General features: G+C 46.4%; 1 protein-coding gene across 9 annotated transcripts in view; it reads right to left on the reverse strand.

Moving 5' to 3' along the window:
* GTF2I (general transcription factor IIi) overlaps positions 1–15,692 on the reverse strand; it is a 62,783-nt gene extending 47,091 nt beyond the window's left edge. For 6 of the 9 annotated variants that reach the window (XM_065037167.1, XM_065037165.1, XM_065037164.1 and 3 more), the window contains exons 1-3: positions 14,830–15,275; positions 8,243–8,348; positions 6,826–6,964 (exon numbers count right to left, since the gene is read on the reverse strand). In XM_065037167.1, the coding sequence (XP_064893239.1) occupies positions 6,826–6,964; positions 8,243–8,348; positions 14,830–15,260 (676 nt within the window). In that variant the 5' untranslated portion in view covers positions 15,261–15,275. Of the gene's footprint in view, positions 1–6,825; positions 6,965–8,242; positions 8,349–14,829; positions 15,276–15,449 lie in introns of those variants that run through there. The other 3 variants (XM_065037169.1, XM_065037166.1, XM_065037168.1) reach the window with 2 other exon arrangements.
* Between the last annotated feature and the right edge of the window lie 6,430 nt (positions 15,693–22,122).

Below are 22,122 nucleotides of genomic sequence, written 5' to 3' on the forward strand. Positions count from 1 at the left end.
GCCATTTTTTCTCGTTGCACGGCAGCAATGAGATGGCTACGAACTGACCTCTGTCCGGGCAGACGGCACAGCCGCCTGCCTGAAATACATGCTGTTATGCGTATAAATGATGAAATGAGTTAATGCTCAGCGGTGTTACACAACACCCACTCTGAAAGCCTGCTAAAGTGAGGTCTGAACGCAGCAGACTAAAATAGGTCATGAAATAGGTCTGTCTTCAGAGCACCTGATGGGGAGGCAAGGGGAGAGCTGCATCTTTGCGGAGCTGAGCTCATCCGCTGCAGACGAGAGACAAAACCAGCCCTGTCTGCATCTCACCACAGAATAATAAACAACAAAAATCAAGCTTTAGCAGTGTCCTGGTTTTGTTAAAAAACAAGTTTCTCTTTTAGTAAATCTGCCGTCAGCTAAAGCTTCATATTAGTTGTATTTTCCTGGAGAACCAGACACATGTTTTGGTAAGCATGGCAATGGAATGCGAAGTTATTGATAAGCATGGATGGACATCTGGTGAGAGGGGCAACGAGAAACAGGTGACCAAGAAACTGACCAACTGAGCATAACATCCCATTCATGTGAATACTTCATATAAAAGTGGGAGATCACAAGGATCTCGTCCCTTTTTCCCTTTTTCCTTATGGCCGACATTAGGAGAGGACCTTGCTAGTCGTCCCTGCGGACTGAGGCCAGTGACAGACTGAATCCAGCTCCGGTTGGCTGCAGAGTCCAGCCCAGGACTTCGGGTGCCGGCTCTGCAGTTGCTGGGACTTTCAAGATTGGTTTTGTATATTTTGTATTATTTTCTCTATTCTTACCAGTAGCATTAGTAAAACATCTTTAATGTTTCCAACTCTCTTCTCTCTGTCCTTCTTTCCCTCCCGATCACCTGTGCTGAGTGGGAAGGGGGGAGAGAGTTGGGCTGAAGGGGGTTTAGAGGAGGTTAACAATACAACTGCCAGGGTTTTATTGTCACCCCGCAATCTAAACCCTTGACAAGCAGTGAAACAATCCACTTAACTGAAATTTCCTCAAAAATGTGACCTGAAGGTGAGGTGCCACGCAAACAACAAGAGAAAATGCGGCAGGTTGAGTATCTGGGGCTGATGGAGCTCAGCGCTCCTCTAGCAAAAGAGCTGCCAGTCCCATTGCACTTAAGGCATCTCACAACACCAGAAGGGTTTTAATCAGGTGGGTTTTAATCCCCCCCAGGTAGAGAAAGCCAAATAGTGATTATAAGAGTACGAATGTCACCCCTGCGCAGACACTCCCAGGGGCAACTTAAGGGCAACAATTATTTTGCGACAACACACACATTTTATCATTTGTGCTTAAGGAAAATTGCCCTCTGAAAATAACTAGGAGCAATGAAAGAGGGAAGGTAACTGCGTGTGACCAAAAGCATTTTGCTTTTGGTATCCACCCAGTTCACCTGTGAGCTTTTTAAGGCCATCCAGTGTTACAGTTCAGGAAATTAGACAATAACCTCAAATTAAAGAAAAATCACTTTACGATTATCAAAGGATCGCTTAAACCACAAGAAAAGCAAATCGCCCAGGGGAGAATTTAGGAGCCAGCAAATTTCAAACATATCAGCCACCTACGGTAATTTTCTGTTGGTTTACAACTCTGAGGGAACGAGGTGGGTGTTCTCCACTGAAACGGGACTCAACTTTCTTAGCGAGTTTTCTAAAGTAGCTTTTAGCTCATACCCTGAAACTGCTGGGCAGAGACAGAACCTGAAAGGCTCCTGACAATCAAGCCAAGCACCATAGCTCCAATTAGGTTACAAAAGAGGCCAGTTAATGAAATATGAAATAAAGCCAGAAAAATAGCACGGAGCTCGGAGCTCGGCCCAGCTAAAGCTAAAGGGGCTGGAAAAAGGCACCTGGACAGGCACACGACCTGCAAGTCTCTGTTCCTGGCACATCTGTGGAGCCAGCCAGGCAGGGATGGAAGCAAAGGAAGCGAGAAAGTGACCCTATAAAACTCCTTAAAAATAACTTGTGTCTAACTATGCAAACAAATTTTGAAAATGCATTTGTCTTTTCATTTTGAGAACCTGGAAAAAAGGGGTAAACTGACTTGCAGAAACAAGGGGAACTGACAGTAACATAAAATTTGAGAAAAACAGATTAATTCACCCCTAATACCATGAGAAAGAGCTCACAAAGGGGACCAACAAAAGTGCACAGCTAGCCAGGGCTGGCCATCACAGCCCTAAAAGACAGCAGAATTATGTCCATGACTTTCACAAAGATCTAGGCTATTAATGGAGAGCTCAGCTAATGAACACATATTAATATGTGAGAAATATGCAGCATGGGACAGCTCAAAAATGACATTATTTGCATTAGAAAAGGCCAGGCAGAAGGGGACTGTGAGCTGAGCCATCTAAGCGAGCACAAGTGCAGACAGCAATGGAAAAAAAAGCAGCTCTTACAGTAAGAAAGATGGAGATGATTGCTTTGGATTTTATCTTTACTACTTGTAACTGCAACTGTTTGGTGAGTGCTAGGAATGTTATCTTTAAACTAATTTCTAAGCACGTGACGTATTCTGAATAAACTGATCAAATCTTTAAGGGTAGATGCTGTAACTCACAGCTACATTCTGCAAATACAAAATAGAAAGTGATGGAATCTTAGATCTTAAAAAAGCTCTTAGAGATTCCAAGAATGAACACAGTTCAGTTAATTTATCAAGCAGTTACAACCACAGCAGAAAACCTCCCCAAAAAATTAGGGGTGGGGCAGAAACAGATGCAAAATAAACAGAGTTAATACTTGAAGAGACTGGGAAGGCAGAGTGCTGCAGGCAGTCAGTGGATGTAGCACAGTGCCTGGCTTTCCACAAGGAACATATGAAGCTTTTTATTAAATAAACAAAGATATCTCATAAGCTTTAGCAGTCAGGGCACTCCAGACATCTCCGTAGCACCCCAGGGAGATGGGGAGCCCAGAAATAACAGTGCTGAGGCTGAGCAGACGTACAGAGGCCTGGGCACCAATGCAGAAACACATCTTGCACAGAGAGCTGCAGACCTGGAGAGGAGATACACAAGAGGAAGCCAGTGGTTACCATGCTCACAACCCTCCCAAGCAAAAAGGATTATTAAACTGTTCCCTAATTAAGCCCGGGCAGAGCTGGCTGGGTTAGCATGAGCACATCACTGAACAGGCATGATGCAACCCGGCTCACGTAACGTAAAACGGACAAGTGAACACTCACAGGATCCCTTCCCTAGCAGAGGTGCAGTCTCTTAACTCCCAAGTGACAGACACAGTATGAGTAAATATATCATGTTTGCCAGCACAATTAGGCTGGGGAACGGTGACGGGTTACAGTCAGCGTGGCCAGGAGCAGCCACCCCGCTCTCCTGGTCTTGCAGTTTGGAGAAGTGCAAGTTATTCCAAGTCATCTGCTGCAAAAACGGAGGTGAAAACTCAGAAACACAACTGAGAGCCACAGCTGAGTAAGTTCCCAACAGAAGAAACTGGGAAGAGCCTGTTCCAGCACATGCTCCAACAGAACAAGCATGAGCAGAGGTTGTTTTACAGAGGCCGTTCCCAAATAGCTGGAAGGAAATCTGGCACGAAAAAAGAGGCTGAGAGTTACAGAGGTGTAAACCAGCTCTGGCTTGGCAACAGGAAAGCATCCTGACAGTCACTGCTTTCATAAGCAACTACTCCAACACCCTTTTTTCAGGCTACACATTCTGTAAAGTTTGCCCGTTTTGAAGTGCACTGGAAAACCAAAGCTAAAACAACAACCAGCGATCTGGCCCTCCATTTGCATTTAAAATAGGTAACAGATTAGTGATGGCACACATGCACCTCCATAAGTGTTTTGTCAGGATTAATCCTCCACCTGGCTCCTATTGTTTTTCTTTCATTTACTATTTATGTCTACGATTTAATAACTCCTTTCTCTTCCAAAATATTCTGTGGCTTCAGGAGCAGCAAAAGCCACAGAAGTCTGAGCTGGCCACAGAAGAGTTTAGGGCCAAAGAAAATGACTGTGGGAAACCAGTTTCCACACTGGCACGTCACCATCAAAAAGAACTGGTATTTTTAAACCAGCTGCATTGGTGCCAAGGGATTAGCCTCTGAGCAACATAAAAAGATGCTAGCTAGTTAGAGAATGGTGTTTTCACTATAATACCACAGCACATGATCAGAGACGAAGATGATGATGAAGATTGCCCTTTAGATACTATAACAAAGACAAACACACACAATCAGTGGCAGTTAAAGCCACTAATAAGCTCTGTTATTAGACTAATCCAGAAGAGGTGTTAGGCTGCTTCTGTCCAGGTCAGGGGATTCAGCCTGTACTCAATTCCAAATCTGAGACACTCCACTTGAGAGCTAAAAAGCTAAACACCCCATTTAGATACTGTTCCAGAATTACTACCGGCATGATAAGAAAGACATACAGAAAATAATCAGAGGTAATCACAACAGTAAGGTTCAAATCAACTGTATTAATGCTTTATTTACATAATTACTGGAGCATCCAAGCACCACACAAGGACTGCGTCCAGACCAGTGGCACAGGACACGCACTAGCACAGTGCCAGGGGCTGTTTCAGCAGATTTAATCAAAGACATTTTTAAGCACAAGCCTAAAACTAACCCAGAGTTAATAAAAATATTCACAGTACTGTAGTTTGACCCCCACCTATCATCTCCTGAACACCAGGGCTGTGCACGATGCTCTCAGTCCTGCAGTATCACACTGTTTAGCGTTGCTTATAGTGAAAGCACACAGACAATACACAGATGGGATCAAACATGTAAATAGCTTCACCAACTTGAAAAACAAAAGAAAGCAGCAAGACATGCCAATCACAGAGTTTCAGCACGTTAAAATTTATATTTATACCAATATGATGTACGCTTCACTGAGCTTCGGTTAAAGAAAAAATACTGATGTCATGTATTTCTACACCATGCTTTTTGGATATCATCACCTGCAAAGATAACACAGCGCAAGACAAATTTAGTTAAGAGCTATTTAGATACCTACAGGTAGATGTCATGGAGACTTTCAGAAGCTTTGATCTAGATTTTTAGGCACCTAAGTTGCTTTGCAGCTCTGGCCTTGTGGCTAGCATTGCTTTTATTATTGCCAATATTAGAACTAATTGCACCTGTGGTGAGGCTATGGAGAATATTAACACTTTTTAAACCTCAATCACAAGTCTTGACTATTTCATTTCACAAAATACTTCTAGTTTGAAAAACATATTATAAGGCAATTCGGAGTGCATGTATCTCTTGTTAATAAGAAACAGCATAAGACAGATGATGACAGGCAAACAAACGTAGTGAAGACAGAACATTTTACAGCTATTGCTTTTAAACTCCCCCCAGACTGATTCTTCTCTCGCACCCTGCTCTTGACCTGCATTTTCTCCCTTTCCCTAGGTAGGTAAAGGAACGGTTTGTTAAGCAGTGTCCATCAAGATCACTTTCTTAACTGAGCACATCAACGCTCCCCACAAAGAGTCACTGAATCTTTGAAACATAACTCCTAAAAATACTGTCCTGTACTCAGTGGATCATGTTTTGCAAACACAGACGTTCCACTGTTTTACTGTGAGCATGAAATTAAACAAAAACCACGCCTATCTTGGTTTTGTTAAAAACCAAGTTTCTCTTTCAGTGAATTTCCCTGTCAGCTAAAGCTTCATATGAGCTGCATTTTCCTGGAGGACCAGATACATGTTTTGGTAAACATAGCAATGGAATGCGAGGTTATTGATAAGCAGGGATGGACATCTGGTGAGAGGGGCAACAAGAAACAGGTGACCAAGGAACTGACCAACTGAGCATAACATCCCATTCACGTGAATACTTCATATAAAAGTGGGAGATCACGAGGATCTCGTCCCTTTTTTCCCTTTTGCTTATGGCCGACATTAGCAGAGGACCTTGCGAGTCGTCCCTGCGAACTGAGGCCAGTGACAGCCTGAATCCAGCTCCGGTTGGCTGCAGAGTCCAGTCCAGGACTTCGGGTGCCGGCTCTGCAGTTGCAGAGACTTTCAAGATTGGTTTTGCATATTTTGTATTATTTTCTCTATTCTTACCAGTAGCATTAGTAAAACATTTTTAATGTTTCCAACTCTCTTCTCTCTGTCCTTCTTTCCCTCCCGATCGCCTGTGCTGAGTGGGAAGGGGGGAGAGGGAGGGGCAAAAGGGGGAGGCGGGGCAGGAGAGGAGGTGAACAATACATCTGCCAGAGTTTGATTGTCACCCCGCAACCTAAACCCTCGAGAAGGCACTAGATGTGGAGTACAAAAGTAACGCAGATATAATTTCAAGGCATTATGGCACAGATGCATATTTCTGTCTGCTACACAACAGCAATATAAGAAAGCTAGACAAAAAAAAAATATATTGTAAAGAATATGCATCTGCTTTCATAAGGCCTGAAGTGATCTGAAGAACCAGGACCGCCTGAGCTGACAGGAGCAGCACGACCCATTCTGTGTCTTCACGAGGGGAAAAAAGAGGAAGAAAAATGAACGAGCGCTAGGAAATGCAGGATGTGTTGTGAGTGTGGACAGTATAATACTTCTCATTGTACTTATAAGTCACATTATCTAAGAAAAAATGAACCTTTCCAGCCACAGCTGAGATAACACTCCAAACAAGTCTGCTGTTACCTACCATTTTTGTGTTCTTAAACAGCTGGTTTGCCACAGGCAGTGTAACAATAACATGTAGCCATGATATTATTAACTTTGCTCCCCGAAGTTATTAGCATTAGGTAATACACATTAAGCAGCTTGAGAAACAAAAATACAACATTGAAACTCACAGAATTTGACAAAATCCTTCTGAAAATCTTTCTGAGAATTGACAAAGGCTCTTCCTCTCTCGGTTCCAACAACAAGCACATCTGTTTCATATACAGCGATACAGGCGACTTCTGCCTTGGACTTGGCAAGTTCTTTACACTATAAAAAGCAAAACATAAAGCGTTTATTACCGCAGCAAAGAGTACAGTTAATAGAAACTTATGTGGTATGATGTAAAACAGTTATTACTTCGGCTGCCAGCATTCACCCTTCAGAATGTACTGCGAGCAATATAACATCAGCCATTGGCAAAGGGTACTTTATACATTTGGCGCGCTTTTCATCAGGAATCTGAAAAGCATTGTAGATGCATTAGAGAAATTAAGGCCTTGTCTAGTCTCAGAGATCGCACTGTTTTTAATTAAACTGATTTATTACTTCAATCCACATGAAATTATCGCTTCCCTGCTAGATGATCATACTGAAAGTTGGAGTAAGGCACTCAGTGGAATGTACGGGAGCTTTGCTGGTTCTCGACACACTTGTCACACGTGTTCTGGTCGGAAAGGGGTGGTTGCCAGCAGGTCGCTGCGGTCGGCTGTGAATTCCTCCCGAGCAGAAGGATTGCACCTGCCTGCGTGGGTTCTGCTGGGAGAAACTCCTGCCAAAGAAGTGAAGCAGAGCGCCTGCAGTGCAAGGAGTGAGCAAAGATCCTCAGAAAATCAGTGAGTGCTCACAAAACGTCGGTTTCTCCCAGGAACTCGGACAATCAGACTTTGCTGCAACCTATAGACACCAACAACTGCAGCATGAGAGGAAAAAGCGACACAAAGCCTTCAGGAACCAACTATACCCATTGGGAAAAAAAGGCTTGCAATCAATTCTCTTATAACCATCCCAACTTTCATTGCTAAAATTAAATTTTTTGTTCTTGTTGATCATTTAAGAAATCAATATTAAAGAAACAAATCTTTGACAGTGCCTCAGGTTTAAGGAAACAGGATAGGCATGTCCACTCATCAACCTAAAACCCCACCACACAATCAGTACCTTCTACAAAACAGGTGATGTGCCAACATTAAAAAGTATTTTCTGAACAAGTGTTGTTGAATCGGTGCAGTAGCTGAGGACAAGGCACCAGCCTCAAGACCATTAATTCTCTCTGTATTACAGGTGACGAAGACCAGAACACACTCTCACCTTTCACCCATGCTCGACCTGAGCAATCAAGAAACATTTCCCATTTATTTATTTGACCAAATGAGTTTTAAAACAACCACATCACAACAAGAAACAAGTGTTAAGAAGAGCGTTTGCTTGGTTTTCCACAAGCAAAGAGACAGCGTGCAATAAGGTACAGATAGAACATCACCCCTCTCCTGCTCCCCAGTGGAAGATATTGGTGTCACCAGAGCTGTGACCAACCCCTGTACTCACCATGGACTCCAGCGCTGACATGAGGAACGTAACCACCATTTTGCTTTCAGAGGAGTCCTCGTCGTGGATGGATGCTGCTGGCACGGTAGCTTGGGCCATTTTCCTCCTATAAAATGAAATAAACCTGTTCAGATACGCACAACAGTGCAAAAAACCTAAAACCTCTCTTAGGCAAGCAAAGAAACAAAAAGCAGTATTCAAAAACACACAACACACTCCACCACAAACACAAGCAAATAGGTAAAGTGCTCGCTTTTCTATTCTTTCATGCTTCCTGGTGTTTCATCCAAAGCTAGAATTAAACATTCAATTAAAAACTTCTGCCATGTCTAGACAGCAAGCCCTTTGTGCCTAGAAAGATGCATATTAATTGATTTGCCCAATTAACAACAAGTTTTCTTTCTAAGCCTGTTTGGAACTTCAGCAGTCTACACAAACACAGCAAACCAGCCTGGCATTAATGTACAGCAATGGTAAATCATAGTTAAGATACAAATATTACAACAGTCTCTCCTGTAATTATCATTATCTGGTCCAACAAACCACTACCACCCTGCCCCGAAATCATGGCCTTGGAGACTACACATCAGTAACCAGGATGTGCCATTGTCATTCACATGTTTTTCAGTTGTAGGATTAACTCCAAAGCGAAGTAGCCCCAATTAAGGTACTAAAATTAAAAACTGAATTTAAGCAGTGACACAAAAAAGAGATTTAAGCCTATTTTCAGTATGCCATTCAGGAGACTTTCAATTCATTTAGTACATAAGTAATGATCAGAGTTGGTTTTGCTTACTACTACACTGGTGCCCCCAGCCCCACACCTCCGGGATTTCAACACCGAATACAGCTCCGGCAGCCTCAGCACCGCTCTGCGGGACTCGAACCCTGGACTCGAGCGATCCGACAGGCTCTGCCTCCCTCCACAGCTGGGACAACAGGCACGCGCCTGTTGGTCACAACAACCCCCTGCAGCGCTCCAGGCTGGGCACAGAGTGGCTGGAGAGCAGTCAGGCACAAAGGGACCTGGGGGACTCATTGACAGGAAGCTCAACATGAGCCAACAGTGTGCCCAGGTGGCCAAGAAGGCCAATGGGATCCTGTCCTGTATCTGAAATAGCGTGGTCAGCAGGACAAGGGCAGTGATCCTTCCCCTGTGCTCTGCATTGGGGAGGCCACACCTGGAGTATTGTGTTCAGTTCTGGGCCCCTCAGGTCAGGAAAGAGATTGAAGCGCTGGAGCGGGTCCAGAGAAGAGCAACAAGACTGGGGAAGGGACTTGAACACAAGAGCTATGGGGAGAGGCTGAGGGAGCTGGGCTTGTTTAGTCTGGAGAAGAGGAGGCTTAGAGGTGAGCTCAGCACTCTCTAGAACTACCTGAAGGGCAGTTCTAGCCAGGTGGGGATTGGTCTCTTCTCCCAGGCAGTCAGCAATAGGACAAGGGGCCATGGGCTTCAACTCTGCCAGGGGAAATTTAGGCTGGATATTAGAAAGCAATTCTTTACAGAGAGAGTGGTCAGGCATTGGAATGGCTGCCCAGGGAGGTGCTGGACTCACCGGCCCTGGAGGTTTTTAAACTGAGACTGGACATGGCACTTAGTGCCATGATCTAGTAAACGGACTGGAGTTGGACCAAGGGTTGGACTGGATGATCTCTGAGGTCTTTTCCAACCCAGTTGATTCTGTGATTCTGTGTGATTTTGTGCTTCTGCTGACAGAATCGTCTATACAAGAATGAATATATTGAGAGTGAAGTTTCAGCAGTTGCCGAGAGCACATTTTTATATTGGAGTGTTGCAACTTATTATGTTTACACATATCTAATGCAAAAACCCGACATGCCTGGAGGAGGAGAGAACTGGTGGAGATTCAGCTGTTACAACTCCATGTGCAAATCCCGAGAAAAATCACCTCGAAAGTCAAGATAACTCAGCCAAATGAAGCATTTCACAGCAGCTCGATGGGACAGCTCGGGGCTCCTGTGGAACCCGGACACACAGCACGGCTCCGGTTTGCAAAGGTGACAACACGGACCCTGTCACTGTGGTTTAACCTAACACTACACAGCCAATCGCTCACCCCCCCACACCGTGAGCCGAAAAAAACTCAACGGTAAGACTGTTTAATAGGATAGCAAAGGAGGAGAGAATAATAATAACAATAATAATAATAATAATAATAAATTAATACACAAAACAAGCGATGCGCAAAGCAGCTACTCACCACCCGCTGACTGATGTCCAGCCCATCCTAGCGATCGCCACCCCCCCGACCAACTCCACAGGTTTATATACTGAGAATGATGATGTATGGTACGGAATATCACAGAATATCCCTACGGTCGGTCCAGGTCACCCGCCCCCAGTTCCTGGTGCACCTCCAGCCTCCCGGCTGAAAAGTCCTTGACTTGGTATAAACACTGCTTGGCAACAACCACCACAGCAGCGTGTTATCAGCATCCTTCTCATGCTAAACCCAAAACTATAGCGGCTACTAGGAGGAAAATGAACTCGATCCCAGCCAAAACCAGGACACCGACACAAACTGGAGGGACAAACCCAGACTAATCGGCTAGAAAGCAGCACCATGTACATACAGCTCTTAGCTAAGACTGAACCCAGGCTATTAACCCCTCCTAAAAATGAATAAAGGTAACTCTCAAGGACAGCAGAGTAGCCCCAAAGAAGCCTTAATGTCCCAGGAAGACTCTGCCACCTACTCTCCACAGATACTCGCTGAAATAGCTCCACTGCCTTTTTTTCCAGCCTCTTATCTGAAGCAGCGGAGTGGCTGATTCAGGAAAAGCGCACATCGCAATTCAACTCAACCTTCTCACTCCTTTGCTCGCTAAAAATTAAGCGTGTTTATCTCCCTAACCTTAAACTATATATTAATATCTCCCCAGTGCGAGGCAGTAGGGCTGCAGCCGTGGCTCTGGTGGGTTCCATTCACACCGACACCGGCGCAGCCGTGGTGACCCCAACACGATCACCGTCGCCATTTCCATTCAGCTCCCACCGCCGGGATTTAACTCACAGCAGCAGAACCCACCAGACACAGCACAGACTGCTTTACACAAGGGTGCTCCCCAACAAAACACACCGGCAGTGCTACCCGGGGCACCACGTCCTGCTCTAATTAACGAAACGATTCGCAGAATCACACCACTCAGAAATGCGATCTCGCCGTGAACCAACACGCTGCCCCAAATCCCTACTGCAGTGCTCATTGTTTGCAGGGTTTATTTTCTCCAAGGGCAGCCGAGCAGAAGGTTGGGAAGGAGAACAAGGGCCCCAAACAAGCAGAGCTCCAAGGGGAAACACCTGTTCCAAGGACCTCGCAGCCCTTTGCTGGGGCAGGGATGCAGGTTCATTACACAGCTGCAAGCCCCCCGTCCTGGTTTCGGCTGGGATCGAGTTAATTTTCCTCCTAGTAGCTGCTATAGCACTGGGGTTTGGGTTTAGAATGAGAAGAATGCTGATAACACGCTGCTGTGTTGGTTGTTGCCAAGCAGCGTTTATACAGAGTCAATGACTTTCCACAAGACGCTGGAGGGGGCACAGCCGGGACAGCTGAACCAGACTGGGCAAATATTCCATACCATACACCATCGTATTCAGTACATATTTTGGGGGAAAAACAAGGAAGAGGGGATGTTTGGAGTGATTCTGTTTGCCTTCCCAAGTCACTGTTACGCATGATGGAGCCCGGCTGTCCTGGGGGACAGCTGAACACCCGCCTGCCCATGGGAAGCGCTGAATGAATCCCTCGTTTTGCTCTCCTTGTGCACATGGCTTTTGCTTTATTTATTAAACTGCCTTTATCTCAACCCACCAGTTTTCTCTGTCCCATCCCACTAGGGAGGAGTTGCCAGTTGGGGTTAAACCACAACACCTTTCTAAAAACCAGTAAGAGTTAATTCACTTTTTTAAGGTACTTTGATGACACTCAGCACCTTGTGGTGACTTTTTACCCAGTCCGGATGGCACCGACCCCCACTGCTCTTACGAATCATTACAAATGTAAAACACAATTCCACAAACTTTTCTTTGAAAAGCACCTCTGATTCCTCTTATTCATGTCTGAAAGTTCATGTTTGCAAAGAGATCTTTAAATTTGATCTTCACTATTCCTAAAGATTCCAATATAGACCAACATATCATTGTCAAATTTTAGATAAAATTAAAATGCAGTATCTAACATACCGCATAGGCAGTTACGTAAAAATGAATATATTACCTGGTTTGAAGTAGTTAAGAAACCCTTAGTGTAACAATCCATTTCTGTATGAAAGTCAGACAGACTCAGGGAACAATTCACTTAGTTTTTAAGCACACAGTGTCCTACTGCAGCACCAGGCACTCGTGAATTGCAGTGAATCCATGTAAACACAATGAAATATTAATCCCAGCAGTCCTGACCATCTGATAATTTCTGTCTTTACCAGTGTAATTATATTTACTTAGTCAACATGACTATCATGTTAAGTAACAACTACTTTAGTTCTGTGCGTCCATCAACACTTACACATAACATTTAAGAAGTGAAGTAGTCTCAACTCTATTGGTATTTATTTAATTATAACAAAACTGGTGCTGGCAGTTCTTCTAGAGTGAGAAATGGTTGTTCTCACTAGTGCGAGCTCATCCTTTGGATTTCTATGTCATACTGCAATGGTCACAGCAAACAAAAGGCTCAAAGCAATTTAAGGGCAAACAGAACCCCTCTAATTCCTCCAGGGTTCCCCCAAAGAGCTAAACCAATGCTAAACACCCATCTGTGTTCTAACACCTTAATAAAACATCATCAAATCAGTATACAGCCAGTACCTGAAGTGCCCGGTGTCCACAGCTCAGAGTAATCACCACTCTCTATTTAGTCACTCAATTCCCTCTGCATCTCTCTCCCTTCTTCCCATTATTGTATTTAACCAAATAAACCAGAACACCCATTTCCATGAAACCAATTACATGTGACCTTCCTTGAACCAAAGCATTTGTGTCAATCCTATTACAAGTCTCTTTCCACCCAGGATCTGAGACCAGAAACATAAGTCAATTCCATAAGCAAGAGTTTGGGAATGGGTCAGTAACTTTTTGTCAGAAAATTACAAATTCACAGTCTTTCCAGAGGAACACAAGTTTCAGCCAAACTTCTATGAAAAGATTTTCATGTCTTGATGGAGAAGACAAAGAGCTGCCAGCAGCCACTTATGGGAACAAGCTTTTACACCATCTAATTTACCTAATGGGTTCACAAGCCTGATTGTTTGTTTTTTAATGTTACATAGGGTTTTGATATCTTCATTGTAGAGCTACAGTTAGACACAGAAACAAATACCAGCTATGTTTAAAAACGTAGTGTAGAAGTTGCTCCTTATAGTGAGATAGTAACCCAAAGATTTGTGCACATTGACAACAACTCAGCTACACCACCAGCTTACAGGGGGATGGCTGCACTCACTAAACACTCATCACCTGGATGTTTCTCTCAAGCAACTTACACACCAAACCTTTGCCAACAGAATCCTGCAAATAAAAGAACTGGAAACACAACAGCTAATTACCAAAGTACTGTGATGACTAAAAACATTGTCACAAATCCAAGTGAGGCAGGTGATGTTATGCATCCAGACAGGTGTAGGATTTTAGGTCAACCTCCCTTGAGCATCAGGTTGATGAACTTGTGTAACAATTCTTTGCTGATAAATAGGTTAGTTCTTTGCTGCTGTCTGCATTTCTGCACATAAACCCACTTGTGCTGAGTTCCTGCCTCAAGCAACCCCGCTGCAGAAGCGCGGTCTGGGGTCTCTGCCCTGATGCCCTTCCCCAGGTGATCTGTTCCCCTTGGCCGCTAACTGAAGGCCAATCATATCTTGGGCTGCATCAAAAGAAGTGTGACCAGCAGGTTGGGTAGGGGATTCTGCCCCTCTGGTGAGACCCCCTGCAGTGCTGGTCCAGCTCTGGGGACAGCACAGGACACACATGGACCTGCTGGAGAGGGGCCAGAGGAGCCACAGGAATGATCCGAGGCTGGAACAGCTCTGCTGGGAGGACAGGCTGAGAGAGCTGGGCTGTTCAGCTGGAGAAGAGAAGCTCTGGGGAGACCTTAGTGTAGCATTTCTGCACCCAAAAGGGGCTGATAAGAAAGATGGGGACAGACTTTTCAGCAGAGCCTGTTACAACAGGACAAGGGGTGATGGTTTTAAACTAAAGGAAGGAGATTCAGGCCAGACATGAGGAAGGAATTGTTGGCCCTGAGGGTGGTGAGAGCCTGGCCCAGGTTGGCCAGAGAGGTGGTGGCTGAACCATCCCTGGAGACATCCCAGGCCAGGCTGGACGGGGCTCTGAGCAACCTGAGCTGGTGAAGATGTCCCTGCTCATGGCAGGGGTGGCACTGGGGGAGCTGGGAAGGTCCCTTCAGCCCAAACTGTTCTATGACTTGAGCGCAGATTTGTCACCTGCAGGGTGAAATTTCAGTGTTAAACTGAATTCAGAGTTCAGTTGCCTTAGAAGGAAAAAAAAAAAACAAACACGAATGCCTCTAGATTATAAGAAAAAAAAAATAAAGAAAAATAATTCCGCTTACTCTGTGTCACCACTGGCACTCCTCACTTCAGCCCCCTTTGCTGCCTCCCCGCTGCCTGGGCACGAGGGCCTACCCAGGTCCCAGGGGAGGGGCTCAGGCCTCAGCCCGTGCCCACAACCCCAATCGCTCACCCTCCCCCAGGGCGCCGGGGGGTTCCCGGCGCTGGGAAGGACACGGACCCGCATCCCCCGGCCAGGGCCCGGCAAAGGCCGCACCAGCGCCCCCCGGGGGCGCTTCCACAGCGGCTCATTTGCATACCCCGCCTCGCCCCTTCCCGCCCGCGCCCAATCGCCGCCGCCGCGCACAAGGCTCCGGCACGTGCGCGCCGCCCCAACAGCCAATGGGAAACGACGGCGCCGTGGCAGCGCCCCCTGCTCCCGGCGGCGGGGGCCCGGGGGCGGCGCAGGGCGTGGCGCCCCCCTCATCCGCATGGCCGCGCAGGGAGGGCTCGGACCGCCAACCCGCCGAGCGGCGGCACAAACCCCCCGGGGAGCGGGCGGGATACGCCCCCCACCCCGGCTCCAAAGCCCCTCCGGGCCGAGGGGGTTTCCCCTCAGGAACCCGCGTAGTAACGGCCCCGTCCCCCGTACCGGCGAGGCCCGATCCGCCCTCCCACTCACCCGCCTCCGGGCGCGGACAGACCGCTCCTGCCGGCTGGCGACGAGGAGGCGCCGCCGGCCTGCGGGGGAAGGCCGGGCGCGGCGGAGCCCCGCCGGCGAGAGCCGCTTTCCCCGCGGCCTCAGCCCGGCCCCGCTTCTCCCCTCGCGGTCTCGGGCTGATCCCAGCGCCGCTCCGGGGGAGGGGGCAGGTTTTTTGTTCCAGGAGCCGCGGCCGCGCAGGCGCGTCCCTCGCGGGGGCCGCCGGGAGCCGCAGTCCGGCCGGGCCCAGGGCGGGCAGGACTGCGGCTCCCGCCCTGCCCCGCGGCCGGACCGGGGCGGGGAGACCGTGCTCCCTCAGCCGGCCCCGGGCTGCTGGCGTCCCGCCCTCCCGGGCCCTTCCCCCGAAACCCATCCGGGTTTAACACCCAGAGCTACTCCCAGAACCCTCCCGCAATCCCGGAGTGTCAGGGGTTGGAAGGGCCCTGGAAAGCTCATCCAGTGCAATCCCCCCATGGAGCAGGAACACCCAGATGAGGTTACACAGGAAGGTGTCCAGGCGGGTTGGAATGTCTGCACAGAAGGAGACTCCACAACCCCCCTGGGCAGCCTGGGCCAGGCTCTGCCACCCTCACCGGGAACAAGTTTCTTCTCATATTTAAATGGAACCTCTTGTGTTCCAGTTTGTACCCATTGCCCCTTGTCCTGTCACTGGTTATCACCAAGAAGAGCCTGGCTCCATCCTCCTGACACTCCCCCTTTCCATATTGATCCCCATGAATGAGTCCCCCCTCAGTCTCCTCTTGTCCAGCTCCAGAGCCCCAGCTCCCTCAGCCTTTCCTCACACGGGAGATGCTCCACTCCCTTCATCAGAACCACTGCATTTGAGTCATCTACAATAATGGGCTTTACAGCAAAATAACATCCATGTTGCTGCAAGTTGTTACTTTTGTAAGGAACATTTAAGGAAGAACTGTTGTTTTTACATCACTGAGGACCTGGGCCTGACCCCAGCAGGGGGGAAGGACCAAGAGACATCAGACTATGAATCCCTAATGTAAAACACAGTCTCTTTCCAGAATATATACTGACACCTGTATGCATACTGATACCTGTATTTACAAGTTAATTTAGGGGGAAGGGTAGCCAAAGTACCATATCTTAAATAGACTGATAAGGGGAAGGGTATTGTATGTAAACTGGGGCAGGGTTGGGTGGTCTGTAAACCCCGCAGTACCAACCAATGGAGAACAGGGGTGGGAAATTGCAGCCAGGATTTTGAGGGAATATAAGCAGGGGCTTTTTGCCCTATTATGTGTGCCTGCCTTTAGGTAGAACACCTGGTGTTGCAATATCATCATTTAAAAAAAAAACTGCTTTGCTGAGAGATCCTGCCTGAGCCTATTATATTTGCAAAATAATTGTTTCCTACACTTTTAACAAGGGTGCTCCCCATAAAAGGGATCGATTTTCCTGGGTATGACTGGAAGGAGGCATTGAAGGAGGAATGAGGGACATGAGACTATGAATCCTTAGTGTAAAACACAGTCTCTTCGAACTAATCCCGGAATGCAAACCAATTACTGTATTTAAAAAGTTAAGCTAGGGGGAAGAGTAGCCAAAGAGACAGGATTCCATATTTTAAATGAATCAACAGGGGTAAGGGGTTGTTAGATGAATGACATGGGTAAACTGAGGCAGGTCAGGTGGTCTGTAAACCCTGCAGTACCAACCAGCAGGGAACAGGGGAGGGAATTTGCGGCCAGGATTTGGGGGGGATATAAACAGGGGCTTTTTGCCCTATTCCATGTGCCTACCTTTAGCTAGAACACCCAGTCTTGCAAAATCATTAATAACATATGCTTTGCTGAGAGATCCTGCCTGGGTCTATTATATTGGCAAGGTAATTGTTTCCTACATAACCAGGCAAGTGGTTTAGGTGGCATCACTCTTCCTTTGAATTTATGTTCAGTACAATAAATCTGGATAGAAAGTTTCTCATGCAAAGGGAAACACTGCATTTCAAAATTTGTTCCAAACAAAAACAACCATGCTGTTTAGCTAGTTTTCAAATCAAACTATTTTAATAAATTTCAACATTGTTTGTAGTGTGTATAGGGCTTTTACGATTTATGCAAGACTGTTAATGGCAATTTTGAAATGTTAGCAGTGTGTTTAGAGTTGGTCAAGAGTAACCACCAAACACTATGATTCCAAGTAAATCTCATTTGTAAATGAAACAGAAGCGTGCTCAGTTGAAAGCTTCCAGCTTCCTCATAGCTGCCATAAATAGAGATAAATCAAACCTGGGAATAAAACTCAGAAGGTGCCTTCTGGAAAAGGACCATGCAGGAGGCACCGTGGTGGTTCCCACCCCACTGCTCTCCAGGCTATAGGCTGTGCAAAACAAACACCATCCGCAAACGCCGACCAGCATCCCCTGAGTGAACAGTCTGAGCGATCCAAGATGTTGTGGCTCTCGGTGGTTCCTTGCCAGCATTCAGCTGGATGTGACCGTTCTCATGATTTACACTGTGGGAAAGGAGACGGCAGCCTTCTGCAGCGGCCTACCAAAACAAGACAAAAACCAAACAAAATCCCACACCGCCCACTTTCATCGCCAACTTAACCAAAACCAGAGGATTTCACCCTGCAGTGCTTGAGTGGCTCCTTTCCATGGATCCTGTGTGGGGAAAGGCGTCACGTCACCTCTGGTGAAGGGCTGCAGCACGGGGACACCAAATCTAAGTAGCCTCAACTATTTTCTGAACAAATGTCAGCTCCCTCAGCTGTTGGTAGATGGCATTTTTAGTGGAAGGCATCATTCCGTGCTGTCATCTTCCAGCTGTACCTCACTGCACACATAGCCCATACTGGCCATTTCATACAGGTTGAGATGTCCTAAGCCCGCCCTGTCCAAAAATGACTCAACAAAATCCTCCTGGAGGGCAGGAGGAGTTTTACTGAGTGGGAAATTGCCAGGACATAATTCAGGGGCTGCATCCAGACCCATGTCCCGCAGACACAGACTGCTCTGGTTCCAGTAAAGATGAGTTTTGGTTACACAGCATCACATTCCGATTTATTTTGAAAGTCATACATGGCAGCTGCTTCCCACCTGTAAGGCCATCATTGCTGTGGCTCATTTGCTGCCATGTAGGTCTGTGGAAGAGTTGAAATTTGGTATTTCTCCAGGATAGGGTTCCTCCTCCTTCTCTGCATCCCTGTCCACCACCTGGTCCAGCCACACGAGCTGTGGAGCTGGATAAAGCACACCAGTTATTATAACTGCAGTCAGGGTTAACTTGAGCCGTGCTTTATGTGGAACAATGTTTACCCATTGTGGTTACCAGATGACTAACTGAAAATTAGTTCCTTAAGGCTTCTAAATCCATCAGAGACACTCACTGAGTGTTGTAAATGAGTGCTCAGACTAGAAATAACTTGTATGATTTTAGTAGCTAGAGTAATTAACAACTGTAATCTATTACCATGGACCGCGAGAATTTCTCCATCAGTTCAGAGCCTGGGAATTCAAGCAGCTTCTTTCCAGAACAGACATCCAGCTCCATATGCAGCAGATTCCTGAACTGACTATTAAATATAACATCCAACCACTTAATCCTGATATTCTTTCTAGATTTAATATTCAAGGCCAAGTTTTCTGGCACAAAATACTTTGATCTAAATGCCTTGGTTTAAAAGTGTTTTGTATTGCTTCAGATCGAACAAGATTTTCACACGACTGTAAGGCAAGGAAAACATTTCTCTTAAACAGGGGAGCCAGACGGTAAAACTGAAAACACTGGAAGAAAGCAGGAGAATTGCCAGTTATTTTTATCATCATTAAAAAGGAGAAATTCCATTTCAAGCTCATAGCCTCCTTCCGAAAAGAAATTGAGACCAATACATGCCTGTTTGTCTTTTAAACTTACTTGGTGTCTTGCCATCTCTTTCTCAAAGTGGTTTGGTTCCTCTCTACGTGAACCCTGGAAGTGCACAGGGAGAGGAAGGTGGAAACCCCAACCTCTCAGAAAAAAAAACAATGCAGAATTCTATTTTCTGTTACATTTTGGCAGAGGTCAGCCTGCAGCGCCTGGAAGCTGCGTGCAACCCTGCCAGACCCTCAGAGCTCATCGTTCCCCGCTGTGCACTATTTCTTTTATATGTGCATATACTCTTTTTCCTTCTCCCAGATCAGTTTTTAATTGCAACTCCCAAAGCAGGACAGGAGCAGCAACGCGCTCTTTGTGTCAGAGAACAGCAGTGATGAGGGACCACAACGAGACTACAGCCATCCACATTTTTCCGGCATGCAGCTCCAGATAAGCTTATTTCATGCTCCTTCACCAATTTTCCTTTGCTCCAGTTGTCTGGATTCCTCTGAGTTTTCTTTCCCTGAGCTTTTCCTCTGTTGAACAGTAAATAAGGACATCCTGTATTTTTCCTTTGAACACTGTGCATGTGATCAGGCTGGTGAACACACCGGCAGCACAAATATTTGGCTAATAAAGGCATGGGCACTGCATTTTCCTGTCATTTACTCCTCTGCCCTCAATTAAGGGTGTTTTGGGAAATCCAGCAAGGAAGGATCTATCAGAATGTCTCAGCTTTTCCCTCCACGTTCCCCCACAGGGATGATCTTAAACCAAGCGCCTTTTATTACCACCAGGTTTAATGACAATAGAAGGTCTATAGAGCAGGCAGGAGTTCTGCACTGGCTTGTGTACTGGAACTCTTCAAAAGAGGAAGGAAGTATTTTAAAATCATTTACCATTTCTAAGAGATGATTACAGGGACAGCAAATACTTATTTTTCCAAAGATCAGGAATTAAAAAACCCAACTTGACACAATATCCAAAATTGCAGGGACCAACAACAGGCCACGGCAATCCCTAAACACATCTATTTGTAGCACAAAAGAAGTTGCCACTTTGAAAACACACAGCAAATCTGCAGTAAGGTGCTTATTTTTTTGCTATTAGAATGAAATTGGATCAGGAGTTCACCAGCGATACCTTAACATCCAGTGGAGTGTTTGGGAGGATTTTGTTCTGGTTTGTGTTTTTCTTCTCCCCTCCGTGCTCCACTCCAGTAAAGCTTTGCTTAGATCCAGCTGTTGTTGAGCAGACCAGCAGTTTGGGCAGCTACATGTTTGAGACAAATACCCACAGCGCTGAAGACTGAAAAGAGATTCTTGTTTGCAAGTAAAGAAGACAGACCTTTCTATTCAACCTACATTTCTAGTAGAAGGGATTTTGGGAATGGTTTTGCTTTATGTTACAGAATAATTTGTCAATTAAACTGAAAAAAAAAAAAAGTTAACAACACAACCAACCAATTTAGGGACTCACCTGTGTTGAGTTTATAGTTCTAGTTCAATCTTCCCAGACACATCCATCCCTTCCCCTTGCACACTCCTGCCCGCCCGGGTTGTGTGGGGATGCAGGGGGAACCACAGCAGTTGTGATGGGGACCATCTTGCTTCTAAGTTACTTGTCCAGCCTCCCTGTGAGTTCACACACTCCCCATAACATCCTTTAGCACAGATGCCTCCAGGACCCTTGATGAACCATCCCAGCACCCTTCCCCTCCTCCTTTTGCCCTTAAAAAGCTCTTGCCCAGGTGCTTCTCAGGGAGGTGTTGATGAGTGGGTTAACGAGGAGCCTCATTACCCTCCTGTGACCACACAGCTGCTACTGGGGGATATGCCCATCAGTCTTCTCTGCCACCATCTGCCTCCTCCCCGAGCCCACCGACGTCTGTGCCGCGTCTCCAAATCCCACGGGCAGCAGTGAAATCCCAGCCCGTGCCACAAGAACCGTGAAGCTGTTTTATTAAGATGAACGGTCTTGCTGGGGATTCGGCCTCTCCCTTCTAGGAGTGTCCATTTCATAATGTTATTGGGGAAAAAAGTTAATAGATAACTTTAATGATGGCTTATAGACATTCATTCCACTTAAACGTCACCCCTTGAAAAACCCCACTCATGAAAAGACGCTAATCTTTGCATGAGGCTGCGCCGGGTCAGCTACATCAATCTGCCTTTATACCCCACAGGCCTGTTAATCTGAGTCTGAGACAGCTGTTTAATACATGCATTTAACAAAAGACTTGGATATTCCATCGGCAGCGTCTTCATGAATTACAGCACCGCAGCTCTGTCCCCTCGATTGACCCCAGAGCCTCCAGCGTCACCCACTATTACTCCCATCCAGCAGCACAGGCAAATCAGGGAGGTTTCTTTCTCTGGATTAGCTAATCCCAATCAATAGGATTAGCAGTTTAAACTAAACAGCGTTAGAGCCAGTAACCGGAGAAAATAATCCAAGAAATGGCAAAGTGCCAGTTATATGTTATATACAAGTTATAGCGGAGTTTTTAATATATATACACACAAGTTAGATGGGGGAAGGAAAACCATGGCTGAAGGTCACACAGTTTGCAGATGGATGAAATGCTGGACAAAGAGCCCGCACAGAAACCCGTGTCTGCTTCTCACTGGGACCACAGGACATTTTGGTGTGGCAAAGCATCCGCCGGGCTGTCCCCGCACCGTGTGCTGCTGGAAGGGGCTGGTTGCTGCGGGGAGGCGTGGGGTGTAACGACTGCTGGAAAACAGCCTGGGACTTGGCATCAGATGAACACTTTAAAAATAAGAATAAGCACCCAGAGAAGGAAGCCAGGCCTCCCGCTC

Source organism: Columba livia, chromosome 20 (assembly GCF_036013475.1).
Source record: "Columba livia isolate bColLiv1 breed racing homer chromosome 20, bColLiv1.pat.W.v2, whole genome shotgun sequence".
In the NCBI taxonomy this organism is placed as follows: domain Eukaryota; kingdom Metazoa; phylum Chordata; class Aves; order Columbiformes; family Columbidae; genus Columba; species Columba livia.